Below are 14,592 nucleotides of genomic sequence, written 5' to 3' on the forward strand. Positions count from 1 at the left end.
AGATGAATGGTGCACTGAGTAAAACTGAAGGGGCAAGTGTTGCTTATTGCAAAAGGGCGTAAGCTTAAAACGTGTTGAGTATGGGAGTGGCGTATAAGGGAGATAACCAAAATGGAGGAAAAAGGAAGCATACGTGGTGGGTCCTTCCACCTAGAAAAGAGGGCAGACATTCACCTCAATAGGATTTTGGGGTGCAGGGAGAAGCAGAAGCTGTATGAGGCCGGTGGCAAGTATAATTTGGTATGGGGCAGTTCAGGTAGCTGGGAAAGGGGCTTGAACACTAATGGTAGTCTAGACTCCTACGTTCTGCCCCTAAATGTGTTCAAATAGCCTGTCCTTGCACGCAGAGCAAACAATGGTTTGAGCAACTATTGGCAAAGCCTCTAGCCTTCGAGATAATTGAAAAAGTGCTATGATGTACCCAGTGCTTTTTTCTGACGGGGTAGGGGTGGGTGCTGTCAAGCAATAACAATAATAAGGTAATTAATCAGACTTGGACCATGCTACATCAAAGTAAAACCAGCATGTGCTGACCAACGATCAGCAAGATAATGAGTGAGGTTGAAGCCAAGCAATGGTAAGTAATGGGCAGGCTATAAGCATCTTTTTATTTTTTTATTTTTCATTCTACAGACAGGATCTCCCAAGCCATGCTCGCTTTCGAGACAGAAAAAAGACCAATTATATATATTGAAGAAGAAATGTTTTTAGTTGCTTTTTAAATGTCATTTTAATTGGTGTGTCTTTCTGTTCTTGCTTGACATCACTTCCTTCATGCAATGCCAGGTTTGATAGCAAACCATTTACAACTAACATTCTCCTTTCAATATTGCTAAATCACATGGCTTAATCGTACGCATCACATTTGCTTACTACACTCCCCATATTACCTACAGCTCCCATCGGAACCCCCCTTTAAACTTCTTAGAAAGGAAGCTTACTTTAAAGAAGCATATTGTGGTTCTGACTGCACCTCGAGAGAATCTGGGTGCCAGGATAACGACCATGTATGCATCCAGGCTCCACATTTATATAGATGACGGGGGCGGGCGTCTGTGGGAATAAACCCAATATGCAGATGTGCATTTACATGCAAATACTCTAGTAGACTGCATGCTTCCTTTTCTATGCATGGGCCCTAAGGTGAACCTCATCAGAAAAAGCAAAGCAAGGTTAAAAAGTTGAAAAAAAATGCCATTCGGGAAAATGGAACACAGGTTAAGCCTCGTTTACAGAAATACTGCTATTTTAAGCTGTGCACACATCTACATTTTTAATAATTCCTTATTAGTTAAAACTGTAAGATTGTTCCTTTCTTTTTTTTGCAAGCTCATACAAAGGACATTGAAGTGATGAACACTAGAACTGATATTTTTCTTACATAGTTCACAACAGTATTCATACTGAAGGTAGCATCCAGGCACACATGAATACTTTTTTTCAACTTGTCAACTAAGGAAGGGGTGCTCTTTTTTTACAAATGGAGGTAGCATCCAGGCCATGAATAATTTAAAAAGACACTGTGATGGGCAAACCTTGAGGAAATCTCAATTGGCTGTAGACGGAGGATTGGTCCACCTACAATCTAGTAGTACTGTTGCACAGAATAGAGGTTCTATAAGCCGGGACGGTACCTGTTACTGATGGACTGCTAAAGGGATTGAAATGCTAGTGGTAAAAAGGTTTTGCTTTATAAAACAATTGACATTGTACTGCTCAATTTCAACTTAAGAAACTCAGAAACAGAATTGATTTATTTTTCAGTAGCATAGAATCTAATTTCAACAACACATACATATATACACATGTACATATAAATATATCCTAATGCACATATACAGAAAAAAGACTGATATTTTACACCGTAATAAACTTCAGGGACAATATACACATATATTCAGTTCTGAAGAGTCTTAGATATGTGGCATAAAATGAAAAGCAAATATTGAAATCATGAGTAAATTTACGAGCATTCCTAAAGACAAAAGGGGCCAATTTCACTAGAGGTACAACAGACATGTATTTAATATGGACAATCATATCAGAACACAAGATATTTAAAAAAATATACATTTTGTAGAACTGAGCACTTTTAACAGCTGTACAGATCTTCTACAAAGCCTTGCTTACTTAACATAGCCAATGACCTGTATGATTCTAGCCTGTATGCTCAATATGGCATTGCACATCAGGAAACACAAAGGTGGCCAAGAACACCAAAAGACAGCAGGGAATTGAAGCAGCCCCCCTGCAGATGTTATAAGACCACTAGATCACTCATGTCATGAAGGTAGCATAAAACCAAAAACCTTTTAGTGTGCCACGCCACCTACAAGTTGCAGCAGACATGAAAATGAGATGATATGAAGCTTGTAAGTCACAAGAACATACAATGAAGATGGAAGGGACCATCGAGAAGCATTACAGAAAGTACTTTGTTTTGCCAGTAGAAGTTATAAAATTCCAAGCATAAGCACATATGGAAGTCAGTCCCTTTTTAGAAATTAAAATACATAAATTATTAAAATTGCGGGAGGAACTAAAATGCCTAAGTAATTTATCCTTTTTCCAAGTGAGGTTGCAAGCGGGTAGCAGCTGGTGAGATGTGCAAGGGTCCTCAAATGCAGAAAAGGAGGGGAGAAAGGGATTCGGGGAAAGTTCTAGAATTTCTGCACTTAAAGATGCCCATTGGTGTGTTATTTTGAGGTCCAGAGAAATGCTTTGAGGTCTATGGTATTAAGTGCTATGTAAATTCAAGTTGAGGTTTTTAGTAAAAGAATGGAGAAACTCACAAAAAATGCAGAACAGACAGTTCTTGCAATTAAAACTGAAGACGAATTTACTAATTTGGTCAAATTACATTTAATCTCCTGTAGCTGAATAAAGTTTTTCGTTCAGTAGGGTATTTTCCTTTTCATCTTTAACAAAAGCAGATTAATATATAGAACAAAAAGGTCTGTGTAAAATAAGAAGGATGGGGATAACAGTGTATGAAACTTATTTAGATATGCAACTCTATAAAAATAGTTTCATTTAGGGAATGAGGAAACCGCTAACACAACAAGCAATGCTTAAAAAAAACCTGAAAAATCTGTAACGATCAGTGCCTAAGTAACTAGTCCAACAACTGGCTCCCTTAGACAGATCCCTTCAAAAAATATATTTAAAAAGGATATATTTTTACTCCTATTCTTCTATATAAAACAGGTCATGTTCCAGTGTATCAGTCAAATGTTGGTTTAATCCATACGTCACAGAAGAAAGGAAGTATCCTTTCACCGTATTAGTTGGAAAACACACACACACCTCTCTTTCTCATACACACACTCAAACAAATACTCCAAGAGTAGCAATACAGTTACAAGAACCTGGATGTACCCTAAAAGCTCAAATTATTTTCCATAAAATAAATTTCCTTTAGAGATCCACATGTAGGTATGGTCTTTATAATGGCAATTAAAACCGGTTTCTTCCAATGGGAGAGTATACCATTGTCAAATAAATAACGAAAGGCCCAGCATGTGAAAGACACATGCAATTGAATGATTACAACACAAGGGAGAACCCTTCCATACCAAAAAACCAAAGACCCGCTCTTGGCACTGCACAGCAGCAAGGATGTATCAACCAGTTCAAGCCACAACACCATAATAGTAACATAAAAACTACAGTAAGCATTTCCCTAGCATGTAAAGTGCAGCACATAATCATTTGGTTCATCATCCTGATAAGCATAAATATGGTTAAAAACATTCAGACTCATCATTAATAAATTCTGATCACAGTAGATCCCTTGTCATTGACTCCACTGGTGTGTGGTTCATTTTACAGCAGTGTAAGGACTTAAAAGTGCATTTATTACAAGATACAGAACTGCTTTAGAAAATTACTTGTAGCTGAAATGAGAATGAATATGCAAAACATTTTCTTCTACAACACACAAAATAGTAACTTGAACGTGAAGGCGCTAGTTCAAGTTATGACAGGAATAGACAGTTGTTAGGAGGTAAGTTTCAGCTCAATTGTACAAGCTCCATCAGTCTACTACAGCTGAGAGTTATTGGAGTCCACAAGGTCCACTCCGCAGTGCACGATTACCCAGCAGAAATTATAGCCACATGCCTAGGGGTACCCGCACCAAAGAGACTCTACACACTTGCAAACTAGACTTTCAAGAACTGATAGACTCAACCGTACGAGATGAGAGAAGCAAACAGTGTCCGAGTATCAATGAGGGAAGAGCTGACATAGTTCTTCACTACATTGATAAGGGGGCACTAGAGGTGCATAACCTCTCGGCACTTGATTGTCAATTACAGTCCAGCCCAGCTCGGTTTCTTTGTAGGTTGCACTTTCTATGCACCCTGTACAAATATATGTACAAAACAATGAAACCGCCTCCTACAAATATTCCTCTAACAATGAATAATCAGGTTGTATTTCTGTGTTTTCATTTCACAGATCACTATTATGTAGTGCAATGAGCCACGTAAAGCAAACAAAAACCATGAGACTCCAGATGCACTGGCTTTTTGAATGAAAGTTTGACAAGGAGACATGGACTGATCTGGCAACCCTATGATAAGACTCCAACAGAGAAGGTCAATGATAGCGTAATAAAAATACAAGCAATTTCCCAGTGGCTGCCGCATCCCAAGTTTAACTAAACTTGACTAGCAATTATCTCAGTAGGAGACTGACCCCTTTGTTAGATTCCACTCAGAGGCTGAAAACCAGCATAGAACTGCCATCTTCATTAACTTTGCAATTTGTCTGCTCTTAGATGAAGTTAAATTAGTAGAAAGTAGCGAGCCATTCGACTTTGACTGACTGTTCATACCCTGTCCTGCCTCAAATGTACAGATCACTCTGTTACAATGACCAGATAAATAGGTACTTGGTTAAAATGGTAATGAATAGTTGAAGCAGTAATTTCTCCTCTAAGTTGTCAATCTGGGCAGCGCATGAGAACTACAGCTATCAGAAGGGGATTGCAAAAACTTCGCATGAACCTCGGGTCACAGGAAGAAAAACAAAATACACTGTTTAAGGCCATTAGAATTTCTGTGCTGCAGAAAATATGGCCATTTAGCTATGTATGAGTTTCTGTAACCAGCACCGTGCTATTACCAAGCTAGAAATGGCAGACAATTCAAACCAGCTCTATACAAAGTAGAGTTTTTAGGGCAGTTCGTAAGAATGTAAGGCTTAAATCTCAAAATCTAATAAAATATGTTTGCTCTCACCAGTACACAACTTGACATAGGTACAAATGAACAACATCAAAAAGCATCTTTGATATTTTTTAGCTGACGGACTGCGAGGTCAACAGGCAAGCTGAACTTCAAGGTGCTGAGGCGGCTGAGGATGTTGAGGGCACTTTCAAATCCACTGTTAGCCATGTAACTCCATGGCTGGTAATGGGAATGAACCAGTTCTCCAGACTTGCATATGAGGTTTACCCAGGAAACCAGGCGCTGCTCATTTAAAGCCATGCACACAAGTGCCTTAAACTCTGAATCTGCGCTCCGCTTAAATGGGTCATGTTCCATTAGGACAGTGTGAATCGCAGACAGGAGGCTCTGCTTTGGGGTTACTACAGCACTACCAGATACAGGCAAAGCAAAAGACTGTGAAAGCTTTCGCGCTGGGGAGTCCACGAAGGCTCGGCCATTCTTGGAATTGTAATACTTAACAAAAAGGTCCCATGGGTGCACAGTTTGTGGCGAGGAGCTAAAAGCTGGAATTAAACATGCTATTGGGGCTAGCACCAAGCTCATTCCTTGCGAAGTGGCATATAGTCCATGGGCCATCAGATCGCGGAGAGCCATTGAAAGTTCTTTCCTCACCAATATAGTAAGTTCATCTTTTCCACCAAGAGAGATCTCATGCAGGTTGGAGTAGCTGATAACATGATCATTGCACTGTTCCTTCAGTGCCAGATTCCGGACTTTTTCCACACTAGCCTCCAACTTCCTCACCAAAGGCGTGTAGTCTTTGTTGGCTTCATCCTGCTGCCACAGACTGCGTGGAATTTGGCCAGTTGCACATCCAAACTGACTCACAGCAAATATCTGCAGAACAGCAAGGGCACGACGCAGCAGATGCAGCCCAGTTTCCCTAATTTTTCTTGCTTGTTCCGGGTTTACTGCTAAGCAACAAAAACAAAACAGGACATAAAAGTAAGAAAACTGAAATCATGTAACTTAAAGAATACTTAAACAGATGTACAATTCTTTATACAACACTTCAACTTTTAGATACCCTAATATATTTTCTTCTTTTGGTGAGAATTATACAATAAACAGTAAAGTGTCTGATGTAGGCCTGTTTTTTGGGGCCAAGCTGTAGGCAAACAGATCGACTAAGTCTCTAGTGGAATTGGTTGCATTTTTGTCCAACTGGTAATAAAGCGTAAGTAAAGGATCCAGCCTATAATATTTTGCCTCCCCATGCAAAACGTTTGTCACACTTTTTTGTAGGATCTTACGAATGTGTGATAGGCTTTAGGTTTGAAACTTTATTTTAGGAGCGATTTTATACGTAAAAAAGTGGATTTTATTATTCTTACTATGGTTTTTAATTATGGTCATGGCTCACCTTTATTCAATTTAGTTTGGGTACAAAATCTATCAGTAATATTTTGATGCTATATTCGGAGTACGGGAAGGAGGGGGACAGAGGGAGGGGGATGGAGCGGGATAGAGGGAGGGAGGGGGAGGGATGAGGGGAGGGAGGGGGAGAGAGAGGGAGAGCGGGGAGAAATTGAGAGGGGGAGCGGGGGAGAAATTGAGAGGGGGAGCGGGGGAGAAATTGAGAGGGAGAGCGGGGGAGAAATGGAGTGGGAGACAGAGGGGGAGAAATGAGGGGGGAGGGGGAGAGGGGGAGGGAGGGGGAAAGGAGGAGGGAGGGAGAGGGGGGAGAAATGGAGAGGGAGAGAGTGGGGGAGAAATGGAGGGGGAGAGAGGGGGAGGGAGGGGGAAAGGAGGAGGGAGGGGAGGGAGAGGGGGAGAAATGGAGAGGGAGGGGGAGGGGGAGGGGGATAGGGAGAGGCGGGGGAGAGAGGGAGGGAAGGGGGAGAGGGGGAAAGGAAGGGGGAGGGGGGAGAAATGGAGAGGGAGGGGGGAGAAATGGAGAGGGAGAGAGGGGGAGAAATGGAGAGGGGGAGGGAGAGGAAGGGGGAGGGAGGGGGAGGGGGAAGGAAAGGGGGGGAGGGAGGGACAGGGGGCGGTGGTCGGAGAGAAATGTAGAGGGAGAGATGGTATCTCAAAAAAGATCCCTGCAGTGTAAAAGAAGGGGGGAGGAAGGGGGGGAGGAGAGGGGGGCAGGGAGAGAGTGAGGGGGAGGGAGAGAGTGAGGGGGAGGGAGCGAGGGGGGAGAAATGGAGAGGGGGAGAAATGGAGAGGAGAGAGTGGGAGAGGGAGGGAGAGGGAGGTGGAGGAATACTGAGGGAGTGAGGTGGGGAGGGAAAGGGAGGCGGAGAGGGGGAGGTGGAGAAATGGAGAGGGATAGAGAGGGGGAGAAATGGAGAGGGAGAGAATGTGGGAGAGGGAGGGAGACGGAGGGGAGGGAGGGAGAAGGAGGGGAGAGAGGGAGAGGTAGGGAGGGAGAGGTAGGGAGGGGTAGGGAGAGGGAGGGTATCTCAAAAAAGATCCCTGCAGTGTAAAAGAAGGGGGGAGGAAAGGGGGGGGGAGGGGGGAGGGAGGGGGAGGGAGAGAGTGAGGGGGAGGGAGAGAGTGAGGGGGAGGGAGAGAGGGGGGAGAAATGGAGAGGGGGAGAAATGGAGAGGAGAGAGTGGGAGGTGGAGGGAGAGGGAGGTGGAGGAATACGGAGGGAGTGAGGTGGGGAGGGAAAGGGAGGCGGAGAGGGGGAGGTGGAGAAATGGAGAGGGATAGAGAGGGGGAGAAATGGGGAGGGAGAGAATGTGGGAGAGGGAGGGAGAAGGAGGGGAGGGAGGGAGAAGGAGGGGAGAGAGGGAGAGGTAGGGAGGGGAGAGAGGGAGAGGTAGGGAGGGGAGAGAGGGAGAGGTAGGGAGGGAGAGGTAGGGAGGGGTAGGGAGAGGGAGGGTATCTCAAAAAAGATCCCTGCAGTGTAAAACCACCAGGTATCAGACTGGATCCAGAAAGTTTTTCGTCAACAGTACCCCTGTGCGTCGGTAGGTGGCGTTATGCGACTCAGTGTCCGTCACTGGCGTCGTAAGTGTCGAGATGATGTCACGGAGACTACTTAGGCGCCACCCATGTGCGCTGATGTTCGTTCTGTACATGACTTTCCGTGCCAGGAACGCAGTAGCCATGCAAGAAACTGACCACTGGTGCCATGAAACTAGGGCCCTCAAAGGGATGAACTTAACCTAAGAAATCAGTTTGCAGAATGGGGAGGATGGGTGGGGCGGTAAGGAATCTATCACTAACTAATGTCTGTTACAGCTATATCGTTACACAAGTAGTAACTTGTGCAACTGAAAGAGACACATTAGTGATATATTCCTTACCTTAGAATAGATACCCCAGCAAAACCAACCCCGGTGGTGGGTCTGCGAACAATATTGCACCAGAAAGTCACAGAGAACAGAACGGCCAAAGAAGCCGTCTCTCCGGACTGGACTGTCAAGGCAATAATGCTTTGTAAAAGTGTGCAGCGAGGCCCACATAGCTGCCTGAGAAATGTCCTGCAAGAGAATGCCACGTCCCAAGGCAGTAGTGGCTGCTGTTGCCCCGGGACAATGGGCACGCAGCCCCACAGGAGGCTACTTCTTGGCCAACAAATACCATGCTTTGATGCACAGAACAACCCACCGAGAGATGGTTCGTTTGTGCACGGCCCGACCTTTATTGGCACTCACATAGCCAACAAAGAGCTTTCTATCCACCCGGAACAGTTGTGTGCACTTCAGATAGAACAAGAGCACACGTTTTGGGTCCAGACTGTGGAGCCTCTCTTCCTCTTTCGAAGGATGCGGAGGCAGAAAGAAGGTGGGCAAAGTGATGGTCTGCCCGATGCGGAAGGGCTTGACAACCTTTGGCAAGAAAGAAGGATGGGTCCTTAAAACCACCTTGTCCGGAGGAACAGAAATGAAAGGAGGTTTGGAAGAAAGAGCCTGGAGCTCACTCACTCTTCTGGCAGAGGTTATAGCTACTTGGAAAGCGGTCTTTAGAGTGAGAAGACGTAAAGGACAGTTATGAAGGGGCTCAAAGGGAGCGCACATCAGATAGGTCAGGACAAGATTTAAGTCCCATTGAGGCATTATGAAAGGCACGGTAGGAAATGTGTGTGAAATGCCTTTGAAGAAACGGTCAACAACCGGGGACTTAAAAAGAGAAGGCTGATTTGGAAGCCTTAGAAAGGCAGAGATGGCCGAAAGATAACCTTTGATAGTGTCCAGAGCAGAGCCCTGCTGGGCCAAAGATAGAAGGAACAGAAGGACCTCAGAAAGAGGGGCAGAAAGGGGATCAACAGCCTTCACTGTGCACCATGCCACAAATTTGTTCCACCTGCAGGCGTAAACCGTCGTAGTGGAAGGACGCCTGGCTGCCAGAATGATATCACAGACTTCGGGAGGAATTCGCCGCTCAATCTCAACACATGGAGGTGGAGGCTGAACAGGTTTGGTTGGAGGACCGTCCCCTGCTGCTGCGACAGAAGATCCTCCCTTAGAGGGGGATTGATCACCATGTTGAGTAGCTCGGGATACCAGTATCTTCGTGCCCAATCTGGAGCCACAAGGATGACTTGGGCCCGGTCGCGCCGAATCTTCTTCAGCACTCTGGGCAGAAGTGGATTAGGCGGAAAGGCATACAACAGACCGCAGCTCCACTCATGACGAACAGCGTCGCCGAGCGAGTGCTGCCTTGGAAATTCCAACGCGCAGAACTGATGACATTGCGCGTTCTATTAGGTGGTGAATAGATGTAACCAAGGCTCTCCCCACTTCAGAAAGATACCTTCAGACGCCATTCGTGATCCATCTAGCACCGGCGGCTGAGTACGTCCACCCTGGCGTTCAGGGAATCTGCCAGGTGTTGAACCACCAAGGTAATGCCTTGATGTTCCAGCCATGTCCAGAGCCGCAGATCCTCCTGACATAGGGTCCACGAACCCACCTCACCCTGTTTGTTGCAAGACCACATGGTGATTGTGCTATCCGTGAACACCTGCACTACACTTTCCCGGACAGAGGGAAGGAATGCCTTCAGTTCCAGACGGATCGCCCAAAGCTCCAAAGGGTTGATATGGAGCCCGGACTCCGCCGGCGACCAGAGGCCTCTGATCTCCGCCTCTCCCAAGTAGCCGCCCCATCCCAGGAGGGACACATCTGTCACCACTGTGTACTCCGGTTGGGGAAGGGAGAGGGATCTGCCATTGACCCAATCCCGATTCATGAGCCACCACTGCAATTGTCGTGCAGTACCCTCTAAGATCTGGACATGATCAGACAGGTTGCCCTGATGCTGTGCCCACTGGAACTTCAGGTTCCACTGCAGAGCCCGCATATGCCATCTGGCATGTTGCACAAGCAGGATGCAGGAGGCCATCAGGCCCAGGAGCCGGAGGGTCATCCTGACTGAAACCCGGGATAGAGGCTGAAGGATCGGAATCATAGCCTGAATATCCCAGACTAGTTGCTCGGGAGGATGAACCTGTAACCGCATCGAATCCCGAACTGCTCCGATGAAGGGGAGCTTCTGAGAGGGACTCCGGTGCGACTTCGGCACGTTGATGGAGAACCCCAGCAAATGCAGGAGGTCGGCCGTAGTCTGAAGGTGGGAGACGACTGTCTGGGGCGAGCCCGCCTTCAACAACCAGTCGTTGAGGTAGGATAAGACTGATACCCCTAACCTGCACAGATGAGCTGCGACGACCACCATCACTTTCGTGAACACCCGAGGGGCGCTGGTAAGGCCGAAGGGGAGCACGGCAAACTGAAAATGCTCCTGTCCTACCGTTAACCGCAGTTAACGCCGGTGGGCCGGCACTACGGGGGATGTGAAAATATGCGCCCTGCAAGTCCAACGCTACCATTCAGTCTCCAGGGCCGAGGGCAGCCAAGACCTGAGCCAGAGTTAACATCTGGAACTTCTCCTTCCGGAGGAAGCAATTGACGTTCCTGAGGTCCAAGATGGGGTGTAGGCCCCCTTCGTCCTTTTTGGGGACCAGAAAGTAGTGGAAATAACAACCACAACCTACTTCTGGCCCAGGAACGTGCTCAATGGTCCCATTGACCAAGAGGGCCGTGACTTCCTGTTGGAGAAACGCAAAGTGATCCCGAGACATGCGGTGGAACTGAGATGGCATAGCTGGGGGAAAGACTCTAAGGGGATGGAGTAACCCCTTAGGATGATTTGCAGCACCCACCTGTCCGAAGTGACAGAACAACAGTGGGGGAGGGGATGTTGAATCCTGCCACCCACCAGCGTGGGGTGTAACCCAAAGCTCGGACTAGGAAGGCTGCGGGAGCGGAGGTTGACTGACCCACACGCTGCCCCCCTGAGCCGCCACGGCAGCCTTCGCGGCCGCGCTGAGGTTGTTTCTGCGCAGGCTTCTGGCTGAACGAACTTGTAGGGGCGCCCCTTCCGTGGCCACAAAAGGAACGAAAGGGAGATGTGGCCGGCTGTGTGGTGGAGAGACCCAAGGACTTGGCCGTAGCCCGAGAGTCCTTGAAACGCTCCAGCACACGGTTTGCCTTATCACAAGCAGGCGAGTACCATCAAAAGGCATGTCCATGAGGTAACTTTGGACATCCCCTGAAAACCCCGTGGACCACAGCGAGGCATGGCAATGCAGGGCCACAGTTGTGGAGATCGCCCTACCCAAAGAGTCCGTGGTGTCCAGCCCACACCGGATGGCGAACTTTGCGGCGTCCTTCCCCTCCGCAACAGCTTGGGAAAGTACAGCCCTAACCTCATCCGGGCACTGGGGCTGTGTCTGTGCCACTGTCTCCCACACAGCGTGAGAGTATCGGCCCAAGAAGCATGCAGTGTTGACTGACCACAGCCCCAAGCTGGCAGAGGAAAATAACTTTTTGCCAAACTGCTCCAGCTGCTTTGATTCCTTATCCGGTGGGAAGGTAGGGAATGCACTTTGGGAACTGGAGGCCTGAATGACCAGGCTCTCCGGAGTCGGATGATTTGTTAAAAAGGCAGGGTCACCCGGTGCCGGGCGAGGACGCCTGGCCATGTTTTTATCCACAGGAATCCTTGTGGCTGGTCTAGACCAGATACCCATCAAAACATCCGTCAAGGCCTCATTTAACAGAAGCAGAGGTTCCATAGAACTTGCCGCCGACTGAAGCACTTTAGTAAGGAGGTTTGTCTTAAGAGTGACATTAGGCAGATCAAGGGCCTCAGCTGCTCTACGGAGCACCACAGTATAAGGGGCGCCTTCCTCCATGACCACAGGAGGAAATAAAGTCTAGCTCAGAGGAGAGGTCAAGGCCACCTGCATCCTCCGCCCACTCCTGTTCTGACTCGCACTGCCCTGCAAAAGGGTCCTCAGACCCCTCCCAGTCATCCCCTCCTCCAGTATCCGCTGGCAGAGGACCGTGCAGTGCCTTGGCCTGAGCCACCGGCGGAGGACCTTGTGCCGCCAGCGGCAAGCAAGGGCCCTCAACTGGGACCGCGGGCCCAAAGGCACGCTAGCGGGAGCCCTAGGCCTGATAAGGCGGTCCATGGCAGCAAGAAATTTTTGCACCTGGGCCGGAGTCGTGGACGGACCCGGATAAGGTGGGTAGGCCGCGGGACTCCCTGGCTCCGAAAGAGCCACGGGGGAAGAACACCTGGCCCCCTCGTCCGCAGACCGACGGGGGGGACGTCAGAGAGCGTAAACGCTTCTTCGACTTTTTCTTGCGACGTCTTTTACCCGATTCCGAGGGTGAAGACTTCGACCCCAAGAAGCTATGGGGATGTCTCCGCGGGCGGTCCCTCGAGCGACCCCTGGACCTCGAGCGGTGCGGAGATGACTGCCGGGCCTCCAGCAGCTTTCGGGACCTCTCCCACAAAGCCTTCGGAGCCATGGTCAGACAGTCGGAACATGACCAGGAGTCATGGTCGCGCTCCAGTCAGTAGAGACAAATGCCGTGGGGGGTCGGCCACCGACATCCTACGGTGACACGCCCCGCAGGATTTAAACCCAGGCATCCCTACGCTGCACCACGAGTCAAAACCCGAAGTAGAGACAACAGTCATAAAAAAATTAGTTACAAAGTGACTAGGGTACATGTTCAACCGGATCTGCTCTTGCTGGCGCCGAAAAAGAAAGAACTGACGCCAGCGTGCATGAGTGTCGCCTAAGTAGTCTCCCTGACGTCATCTCGGTGCTTACGACGCCAGCGACTGATGCAGAGCCGTACAACCCCACCTACCGATGCACAGGGGTACAGCTGACAAAAAACTTTCTGGATCCAGTCTGACACCTAGGGATATTCTAAGGTAAGGAATCTATCATTAACGTGTCTCTTTCAGATAGGCTATTTGGTCCGTACAACAATTTGTGGTTCATCTAACCGGGAAAGCACGGCATCACAACAAACCAGGCCCACACTGCCCTACACATAATGCACTCTGGACTCTGAAAACATATTTTTAGGGCTCTGGTGTGTATAGGCTAGAAATCTTGGAGATGGATCATAATAAGACAGATTTTGAGAAATGCGCTAAACAGCCTGAGCATTCATCTACAGAGTCCTGATGTCATTCATTCTTGCTGGTTCAGGCATAACATGCATTCGAATCAACACCGATGTAACCATCAAAAACAGTAGCTAAAGACTTCAGGATAAAATTGACTACACTCCGCTCCCACTTCATAAGTGAGAATAATATTTTTGGAGCCCATGATCTTTTTATGTGGAGCTGAACTGAGCTACCCTGCCCAACAGGGAGGCATTAATCAATCAGTCACTATGGGCAGAGATGGTAGGGCCTCTTTCTAGTCCAACATGGTAAGAATGATATCCAACTATCCTGGCAAGAAGAGTTGGATAAGGAGAGGCAAATCTGTTGCACCATTAGAAGTGTAGTCCAAGAGTAAATCTTCTGTACTCTGAAGGGTGCGCCTTTAAGCAGTTTTGTCATGTCAACCTTTATATGCATCAGGTGCATCTGAACCGGTTCAACGGAATGGAAGCAGATCATCCAAATAAATTGTGGACAGAGATCTCTTTGGAGACACTCTGTAGTATGCACCTCGTAAATTCTCACTATTGGGTAGATAAATGTCTTTTTGGAAAATAAGGAACAGAGTGCAAGACGTCCTCGAAGGGCCTTCCTTATGTAGATTGCATTTTCTGTTTCTAATATCTAACACAGAAAGAAGTGCAGAGATTTAGCTTGTGCATGCCTTGCTGAAGATTCACAAGAATTATACGAAGGAGGAAAAGCAGACGCTCTACGTCAGAACCAAGGACAGAGACCTACGTGATGTAGTCCTCAAGGGTTTTTTCTTTTCTATTGAAGTCTTTGGCCATATAAGCCTCCTAATGTGGAGCTTTTCAATGACCATCCTGATTGTTAGAAGACAAGTGGAGAGGACCTGGAAGTCTTAGATTGAACCCTTGATGTTAAACCACTCTCGCAGCCATTGGAGAACAAGTTG

At 47.6% G+C, this 14,592-nt stretch overlaps 1 protein-coding gene across 2 annotated transcripts in view; it reads right to left on the bottom strand.

The window, feature by feature from the left end:
• Positions 1 to 1,720: 1,720 nt before the first annotated feature.
• The window catches only part of RUNDC1 (RUN domain containing 1), a 95,062-nt gene continuing 82,190 nt past the window's right edge, over positions 1,721 to 14,592 (bottom strand). Inside the window, exon 5 of one of the 2 annotated variants that reach the window (XM_086924061.1) lies at positions 1,721 to 6,151. In XM_086924061.1, coding sequence (XP_086780187.1) covers positions 5,283 to 6,151 — 869 coding nt within the window. In that variant the 3' untranslated portion in view covers positions 1,721 to 5,282. The remainder of the gene's footprint in view (positions 6,152 to 14,592) is intronic. The other variant, XM_086924062.1, reaches the window with a different exon arrangement.

The sequence above is a fragment of the Lissotriton vulgaris genome, chromosome 5 (genome assembly GCF_964263255.1).
Source record: "Lissotriton vulgaris chromosome 5, aLisVul1.2, whole genome shotgun sequence".
NCBI classification, from domain to species: Eukaryota; Metazoa; Chordata; class Amphibia; order Caudata; family Salamandridae; genus Lissotriton; species Lissotriton vulgaris.